At 36.8% G+C, this 10,201-nt stretch overlaps 1 protein-coding gene across 1 annotated transcript in view; it reads right to left on the bottom strand.

Annotated features, from left to right (window-relative positions):
• Positions 1 to 2,994: 2,994 nt before the first annotated feature.
• The window catches only part of ppp1r21 (protein phosphatase 1, regulatory subunit 21), an 83,938-nt gene continuing 76,731 nt past the window's right edge, over positions 2,995 to 10,201 (bottom strand). The window contains exon 22 of the mRNA XM_039738170.1: positions 2,995 to 4,449. Within this exon, the coding sequence (XP_039594104.1) occupies positions 4,420 to 4,449 (30 nt within the window). The 3' untranslated portion in view covers positions 2,995 to 4,419. The remainder of the gene's footprint in view (positions 4,450 to 10,201) is intronic.

Here is a 10,201-nt window from a genome sequence, read left to right as displayed (position 1 = left end):
TTGGTCATAAACCGAGTTGTACATGTACTGAGATGTTCATGAACCGAGGTTCCACTGTGTGTATGTATATATATATATATATATATATATATATATATATATATATATATATATATATATAATACTATAGCAAAATACCAGCGCTTGGCGAAGTACTGCCTTAAAATTTTTATTAAGAAGAAAATTAAACCTTTTTAAACTAAGGGAAAATATGCCAATAATTATTTGTTAAGGATCTCTTTGTATACCACATTGTGAGTTTGGCCCTCCGGTTGTAATATGACCAAGCTGTGTGCTGAGCTTACTCTTGAGCATGCAACGTACAGTTGGCCATGTGAACAGTAATCTTGTTTCAAATCTCACAGCTTGGATTGCTGCTGTCGGTTTCAGTTTCATGGTTTGTTTCAATTATGACAGTATTTGTAGGACCTGTGTTGAAGAGACATTCGGCATCTGTCAAGCGTTGTAAGTATACAACCAGTTTCATCAATAACTTTACATCCAGCTTTTGAGTTTAAACATTCATAAACATCAAAGTGTCCACTACTGAAATCGTTACCTGTGAATCTAAGATGTTTAAGAGGCATTGGTGGTTGTCAAAAGGTGTAAAATATTTGGCCATTTCGGTACACTTTAAAGCGACAACTGAACAATTCAGCGGCAGCCATCAACTTGTTATGACCGTTACGCATAGAATTTTGAAATGAAACCTGCTTAACTATTGTAAGTAAGCTGTAAGGAATAAGCCTCAAAAATTTCAGCCTTCTACCTACACGGGAAGTTGGAAAGTTCAATATGGCGGCCAACAGTGGGGTCATACCATCGAAATAAGTACATACATCGGTTTCGGTTAGCGCAGGGAAGCCGCCTACCAAATTTCGTGAAGATGGGGCCATAAATAAGAAAGTTCAACATGGCGGATGTTGTCGACCGTTACGTGTAGAATTTCGAAATGAAACCTGCTTAACTTTTGTAAGTAAGCTGTAAGGAATGAGCCTGCCAAATTTCAGCCTTCTACCTACATGGGAAGTTGGAGAATTAGTGATGAGTCAGTGAGTGAGTGAGTGAGGGCTTTTCCTTTTATTAGTGTGTGTATATATATATATATATATATATATATATATATATATATATATATATATATATATATATACACATACAAACCGGATTCCAAAAAAGTTGGGACACTAAACAAATTGTGAATAAAAACTGAATGCAATGATGTGGAGATGGCAAATGTCAATATTTTATTTGTAATAGAACGTAGATGACAGATCAAACGTTTAATCCGAGTAAATGTATCATTTTAAAGGAAAAATATGTTGATTCAAAATTTCACGGTGTCAACAAATCCCAAAAAGTTGGGACAAGTAGCAATAAGAGGCTGGAAAAAGTAAATTTGAGCATAACGAAGAGCTGGAAGACCAATAAACACTAATTAGGTCAATTGGCAACATGATTGGGTATAAAAGAGCTTCTCAGAGTGGCAGTGTCTCTCAGAAGCCAAGATGGGTAGAGGATCACCAATTCCCACAATGTTGCGCAGAAAGATAGTGGAGCAATATCAGAAAGGTGTTACCCAGCGAAAAATTGCAAAGACTTTGCATCTATCATCATCAACTGTGCATAACATCATCGAAGATTCAGAGAATCTGGAACAATCTCTGTGCGTAAGGGTCAAGGCCGTAAAACCATACTGGATGCCCGTGATCTCCGGCCCTTAAACGACACTGCACCACAAACAGGAATGCTACTGTAAAGGAAATCACAGAATGGGCTCAGGAATACTTCCAGAAACCATTGTCAGTGAACACAATCCACCGTGCCATCCGCCGTTGCCAGCTGAAACTCTACAGTGCAAAGAAGAAGCCATTTCTAAGCAAGATCCACAAGCTCAGGCGTTGTCACTGGGCCAGGGATCATTTAAAATGGAGTGTGGCAAAATGGAAGACTGTTCTGTGGTCAGACGAGTCACGATTCAAGTTCTTTTGGAAATCTGGGACGCCATGTCATCCGGACCAAAGAGGACAAGGACAACCCAAGTTGTTATCAACGCTCAGTTCAGAAGCCTGCATCTCTGATGGTATGGGGTTGCATGAGTGCGTGTGGCATGGGCAGCTTGCATGTCTGGAAAGGCACCATCAATGCAGAAAAATATATTCAGGTTCTAGAACAACATATGCTCCCATCCAGACGTCATCTCTTTCAGGGAAGACCCTGCATTTTTCAACAAGATAATGCCAGACCACATTCTGCATCAATCACAACATCATGGCTGCGTAGGAGAAGGATCCGGTACTGAAATGGCCAGTCTGCAGTCCAGATCTTTCACCTATAGAGAACATTTGGCGATCATAAAGAGGAAGGTGCGACAAAGAAGGCCCAAGACGATTGAACAGTTAGAGGCCTGTATTAGACAAGAATGGGAGAGCATTCCTATTTCTAAACTTGAGAAACTGGTCTCCTCGGTCCCCAGACGTCTGTTGAGTGTTGTAAGAAGAAGGGGAGATGCCACACAGTGGTGAAAATGGCCTTGTCCCAACTTTTTTGGGATTTGTTGACACCATGAAATTCTGAATCAACATATTTTTCCCTTAAAATGATACATTTTCTCAGTTTAAACTTTTGTTCCGTGATTTATGTTCTATTCTGAATAAAATATTAGAAGTTGGCACCTCCACATCATTGCATTCAGTTTTTATTCACGATTTGTATAGTGTCCCAACTTTTTTGGAATCCGGTTTGTGTGTATATATATATATATATATATATATATATATATATATATATATATAAAAACACACACATAATAAATAACGTGCTTGAATCCGGTGTGATAACTATTATTGTAATACACATAATTGAAAACAATATGAAATTATAAAAAGGTACACATTAAATGCGTGACATTTAGTAGAAGTTAAGAAAAATGTTACTAAAAGAAACACAAATAATAATCACAATATAGAACTATTTTCATTAAAACATCAAAAGTCAAATCACCTTTGGGTTAATTTACTTGTACAAATTGTCTTAGGGATTTTAATGCAGCAGACAAAGTATACAGTGAGTATTACATTTCACATAAAATGCACTTGCCATGAGCTAATTTCAAAGAACTCCTATACACTGGCAGAATTTTGTGTTCCATTTTAAATGTAGAGAAATTACACTAAACAGCTGTAACATGAATACAAATGCAAAATATACACACACATTGATTAAGTAGTTACAATGTCTCTCTTAAACAGATCACTGCACCAATGATGTTTAAACATTTCCTTAACACATACACAGTACCACTAGTGCCTATTAACCAGTTTAAATGTACTGTGAGCTCAAGATGGTGTTTGAACATCTAGAAGAGCTTTTGAAAAAGCTCCCACAGAAACTGAAAGAGGTAAAAAAATACAATAGGAAGCTTCTCATATCTAAGACCTGCCTCCACAGATCTGCCCTGTTATGTCTTAAAGGTACATATTGGTCTCAGTTTCCAGAAGACTGTGTTCCTAGTCCAACTGCATGCTGAAAACTGGAAGTTATAGGCAAGTGTGGCACCTTCTTCCTTCATAATTAAGTTTAAACAACTGCCCAGAGGGGCTGGAGTGTTAACATAATTTTGTTTCCCCAAAATGTCTTGTGCATTTCAGTCAATGATCAACGCCAAACAAAGGGAAGCCATAATTACCATTATGAATCACTAGACACTGATTAGGGTTTCTTTCACCTTATCACAACTCAAAGGAACCTTTCTATGAGTGAACCCCTTTTTAAGAAACAAAGATGGAGACTAAATTCAAATAAATACAACACAATTTACGTCACAGTGGAAAATACGTCTTAAGTCCATAATAGCAGAGGGATAACAAAATAAAAATGAAAATGTAATTTGGGAAAATTACAGAAGAAATTAACAGAACCAGCAGGTAACCTTGCAGCACTCATTACAATTAAAGTAAATCTAACTGTGCCGACTGCCTCAGTATAATCAGATTAAACTATTTCCATGTAAAATAAATTATTGTTCCGTTGCAAAGCTGTAGATGTTTAAACAATGAGCTGGTATTGGAAAAAAAAAAAGTTGCTAGATGCTGATTCTAAGGTTGAAATAGTACACTGCATTGTAAAAGAAAAATATTAATGTGATTTCACAGAAAAAAAAGACTTAAGTCTGCTTGTGAAAATATATTGGAAAACTTTTAGTGAGACCCTCATTTGTTGTACAGCTGATCACTGTATACACCATCTGCAACTTACACATTAACAGTCTGCAGAATTTGTTTTTGGCTATTTGCTGAAAGCCAATCTCAAGGGACATCTCATATCCCCTCTCTCAAGACACTCCATGAGACCAGAAATATCACACATTTTGCTTTCATTGTCCATTTTGTCGATGAAGAGATCATTTTTTTCTTTCTTCTATCGAGTCTTATTTTTCTTGGAATTTCCCTAAAAATAAAAAACAAAAATAAGTACTTATATACATATGTGAGCTGCAAAAATGCAAAGACATTAATGTAGCTAATAGAAAGGAAAGGCTACCATTAGTTGTTGCTTGTTATAAAATTAGTTGGTCTGAAATTCACTGTTTCAAAATATTTGTGTTTTTTTGTTTTTAGCTGAAAAAAAAGCCAAATTCTATGGTTAGTTCTGGTTATATTTGGAAAGCATTTAAGAAAAGAAAAAAAAACACACACACAAAATAGGACATGAACAAAACATCAAAATCATCATGATGCGCCTTCAATGCTAGGTCGTTTGACAATGCAAAATTGAAAGTGTGTGTTGCAAACCACTACATTCTCTGTGTTGACAATGGATCCAATTTAATTAGTTGATTTTTGATCAATTTCATTGGTTTATATCACATTTAAAATACAAATTGCACAGTCTGATTGTGTTGTTTTTAAGGTACAAATCGTGGTGCATAACGAAAAAATTGAACAGCTTATTGTAAAGGAAACATCTGAACAATTTGGAATTAAAAACTATTAATCTAGAAGCACCTGGGTGGGCAGAAGGACCACTAGTACGAACAGATTGTTTTTGTTCTAAGAAATGTGAGCAGCAATAATTAATTTTCTATGTAATACAACAATAAGGAAAACCACCTGAACACATACAGTGGGTACGGAAAGTATTCAGACCCCCTTCAATTTTTCACTCTTTTTTATATTGCAGCCATTTGCTAAAATCATTTAAATTAATTTTTTTCCTCATTAATGTACACACAGCACCCCATATTGACAGACAAAAAAAAAGAATTTTTGAAATTGTTACAGATTTATTAAAAAAGAAAAACTGAAATATCACATGGTCCTAAGTATTCAGACCCTTTGCTCAGTATTTAGTAGAAGCACCCTTTTGAGCTAATACAGCCATGAGTCTTCTCGAGAAAGATGCAACAAGTAAACACAAAATGCAGTTTTTAAATGATGGTTTTTAATATTTAGGGAGAAAAAAAATCCAAACCTACATGGCCCTGTGTGAAAAAGTAATTGCCCCCTGAACCTAATAACTGGTTGGGCCACCCTTAGCAGCAATAACTGCAATCAAGCGTTTGCGATAACTTGCAATGAGTCTTTTACAGAGCTCTGGAGGAATTTTGGCCCACTCATCTTTGCAGAATTGTTGTAATTCAGCTTTATTTGAGGGGTTTCTAGCATGAACCGCCTTTTTAAGGTCATGCCATTGCATCTCAATTGGATTCAGGTCAGGACTTTGACTAGGCCACTCCAAAGTCTTCATTTTGTTTCTCTTCAGCCATTCAGAGGTGGATTTGCTGGTGTGTTTTGGGTCATTGTCCTGTTGCAGCACCCAAGATCGCTTCAGCTTAAGTTGACGAACAGATGGCGGACATTCTCCTTCAGGATTTTTGGTAGACAGTAGAATTCATGGTTCCATCTATCACAGCAAGCCTTCCAGGTCCTGAAGCAGCAAAACAACCCCAGACCATCACACTACCACCACCATATTTTACAGTTGGTATGATGTCCTTTTTCTGAAATGCTGTGTTCTTTTTACGCCAGATGTAACGGGACATTTGCCTTCCAAAAAGTTCAACTTTTGTCTCATCAGTCCACAAGGTATTTTCCCAAAAGTCTTGGCAATCATTGAGATGTTTCTTAGCAAAATTGAGACAAGCCCTAATGTTCTTTTTGCTTAACAGGGGTTTGCGTCTTTGAAATCTGCCATGCAGGCCGTTTTTGCCCAGTCTCTTTCTTATGGTGGAGTCGTGAACACTGACTTTAATTGAGGCAAGTGAGGCCTGCAGTTCTTTAGACGTTGTCCTGGGGTCTTTTGTGACCTCTCGGATGAGTCATCTCTGCGCTCTTGGGGTAATTTTGGTCGGCCGGCCACTCCTGGGAAGGTTCACCACTGTTCCATGTTTTTGCCATTTGTGGATGATGGCTCTCACTGTGGTTCACTGGAGTCCCAAAGCTTTAGAAATGGCTTTATAACCTTTACCAGACTGATAGATCTCAATTACTTCTGTTCTCATTTGTTCCTGAATTTCTTTGGATCTTGGCATGATGTCTAGCTTTTGAGGTGCTTTTGGTCTACTTCTCTGTGTCAGGCAGCTCCTATTTAAGTGATTTCTTGATTGAAACAGGTGTGGCAGGAATCAGGCTACGGAAACTGAACTCAGGTGTGATACACCACAGTTGGGTTATTTTTTAACAAGGGGGCAATTACTTTTTCACACAGGGCCATGTAGGTTTGGATTTTTTCTCCCTAAATAATAAAACCATCATTTAAAAACTGCATTTTGTGTTTACTTGTGTTATATTTGACTAATGGTTAAATGTGTTTAATGATCAGAAACATTTTGTGTGACAAACATGCAAAAGAATAAGAAATCAGGAAGGGGGCAAATAGTTTTTCACACCACTGTATATTTTATATATACTGTATATATATATATATATAGATATATATGTTTGGTATCATTCTTTTAAGAATTTATTGAACTTTAATGTGATGCTGTTAGATTTTCAGATTCTTATTCCGTTTTTTAAATTATAATCTAAAGAATATCAAGAACTCACGTCCCGTGAGACAAGACTTAACCATGAGTGCCAAGAGATTTAACCATGCCTGGGGCCAGAAATAAAAAACAAAGAGTAGGACAGCTGCTGTACAGGCTTTTAAATGTTTGAAACGCCATGCGAGATGCAGATCATGCGACACGACAGCAACAGCAAGCCAACAGCTAATCGAGCAAAGAGGAATTTTAACCAAAAAAAAAAAAAAAAAAGAATTTGTTTCCCATTGTATCACTGTTTAAAAGGGGGTTTCGGAGGAACAACTGCGTCGCTATGGGGTGCGTTCAGTCCCCTTCTTCACAACATGAGCGGTAGACTGGCTGCAACTGGGGATTGGGTGCCAAAGGCGCCAGGGGGTCTTGCCCCCCTAGTATGTACATATAATGACCAACAAAAAGGAACAGGTAGGTTGTTCTTAAGTCTCATTTCACTGATGGACTGGGCTTTCAAGTACTAATATGAGCATGTCTAACTTCCTGATTATATCACTTTGTAAGAACATAAGAAATTTAGAAAATGAGATGTGACCATTCAGTCCAACAAGCTTCTTTGCTAAGCCAAAATGTCATTCAAACACTTCTTGAAGGCTGTTAAAGTTTCTGCTACAACTCTATTTTTCAGCAGTTTGTTCCAGATCCCCACAACTCTTTGCAGGAAAAATTAAAAAGTGCCTCCTGGCTTCAGTCCTAGATGCCCTTACCTTTAATATCCACTGATGTCCTAGAGTGTAAGATACACCATTAAGTTGACGTGATGTTGCTGGATCAATATAATCAATGCCTTTGATAAATTTTAAGACCCGTATTAGGTCCCCACAGTCTTTTCTGCTGGGGATGAAACAGGTTTAATTCTCTAAGTTTGTCAGAGTAGGACAGGTCCTTCGGTCCTGGGATGCACTTGACTGTTCTCATCTGCACAGCTTCAAGTGCTGCTATGTCTTTCATGCTGTGTGTTGACCACAAATACACACAACATAGTCTAAGCATGACATCCCTTGACTTACATTCAATAGTTTTTAAAATATAGCCAAAATTTTATTTGCCTTTTTAATTGCTTCTGCTATATGTAACATCTCAAATCTGCATCTTATAAATGTTTCATAAAGTAAAGTATTTTCATGCTATGGTACTTTCAACAGACATAATGTTATTATTAAAAAAAAAAAAAAATCTGAATATCACTCATCTACAACAAAATGTAGTTATGGTGCCGTTTCATATTTTAGGTGGAAAACTAATAGTGTTCAAATTACTCTGTCCATATGATCTGTGCATTCTATACATTTTTTCAAAGATTCTTGATTTACTGCAAGTTATGGCATATTTTTCTATACAAGATGTGATAGATTAAATAACATTAAAAAGGTCCTTGTTAAAAAAAACCCCAAAAAAGTAGTTTCCGTCTTGGGATTTCTATGGTTAAGGATAAGACAAATCAATAGTAGTGAGGTTCCATTTTGTAATATTTAGGTTTCCCATTTAGACACTCCATGATTGTTGATTAAATGGTGAGCTTCTTATCAAGGCCTGGACAGATGCTTTAGGCTAAATGAGTGCACATTTTGTGAAACATTTCCCATCTGCATTACAAAGAATTCAAGTATTTGGTAGAAGGCTAAAAGGAATCTATTATTGAAAACAGATACACAGGCTGGAAGAAAGCAGTGTCAGGCAAGATCATTTCACTGCACAGTACAGCTGCAATACCCTTTTGTCAGCAGCTTTACGTTGACTTTACTTTTACTGATATTTTAACACATGTCTGAGTGTTTCCATGATCTTAATGTGAATGCAGATGCAATTATTAAAATGTGCTGGGGTTAAAGTTTGTGCTTATATTTTAAAGAAAACCTGAACCTAAAATCTGTTTCAGCACTTACTGTATCATCTTACAGGAATATAAACATTTAGTTAATTCTGGTCTTTAATCATATTCAGTTATTATACAGATTGTATTATAAAGAGGCCTGGAAAGGTATTTTGTAAAATAAAAAAATAAGTCTTTTTGAACTGGGGACTTGTTTACTTTGTAGTTGTGTATGGGGCTTGGGATCTGAGACACCCCAAACTGGCCACACTGGACACTGCAGAGTACACTACAAATAGAATGGATGCCAAATGAATAAAGAGTAGTATGTTGACATTTTATGAAATGCATCATTCACCCATTAGAATATCATAGCTTCTGAAAATGTGTGTAAATTGTGATATATAGTTAACAGTTCCAACTGTTAAAAAAAGAAATGTGGTCTCTAAAATATGGCTCCTGGTTGTTATAATTTAATTAGAAGAACTTAACTAGAAAGATGCAGCAAGCAACTTTGAATGAAGTCATGTACCTTAAGGCAGTATAAAGGATGCAGGATAAGCAAAAACAAAAATACATCAAGTATTATTTTCATCCTTAAAACAACACTTCCATAAATATGGTTTATGACATACTCTTGTTTTTCATCTTTTCCCATTTCTATATAGGGTCAATATGCTTGATCAACCTTCTCCATACAACTTGGTCTTGCACCTCCTCCCCAGTCAGACCCATACACCTTCGTACTTCATTTTCCATCACTGTTTTGCCCACATATTCACCGTTTCTCTTCATCACATATCCATATAACTTCAACCTACTTTCCTACACTTTCTTAGATATCTTTCCCACTTCTGTTGTGCCTCCGATTGTCTTGTTTCTTATTCTGTCCTTTTCTTTAACTCCTCACATCCTCCTCGACATTCTCATTTCTGTTAAATCCAACGTCTCCTGCACCCTTTGTACTCCCATGTCTCAGCTCCATAAATCATTGCTGGACTTACCACGGTCTTAAAAATGTTCACCTTTACCCTTCACCTTAATTCTTCGATCACACAATACTCCTGATACATTCTTCCAATTGTTCCATTCACACTGCACTCTGGGTTATCTCTGCATCTAATTCTCCATTTAGGGGCCACCACTGACTGTAGATATTTAAATGTATCCACTCTTATCAATAGTTCTCCATGCAAGTTAACTTCTGAATCGTGATCATCATTAACACTAAAATCCTTGAATCCTTTGAAAAAAGCTGTAATCCCAGGCCACCTTAAATTCCATCACCCCTTCTTATCAGCGTCTTTTGCTTTGCAAATGTGCCAATCAGCACAACCAGCAAGCAGCCT

The sequence above is a fragment of the Polypterus senegalus genome, chromosome 16 (genome assembly GCF_016835505.1).
Source record: "Polypterus senegalus isolate Bchr_013 chromosome 16, ASM1683550v1, whole genome shotgun sequence".
Classification (NCBI taxonomy): domain Eukaryota; kingdom Metazoa; phylum Chordata; class Cladistia; order Polypteriformes; family Polypteridae; genus Polypterus; species Polypterus senegalus.
The sequence above is the reverse complement of the archived record's forward strand: the minus strand, read 5'-3'. Positions and strand labels throughout refer to the sequence as shown.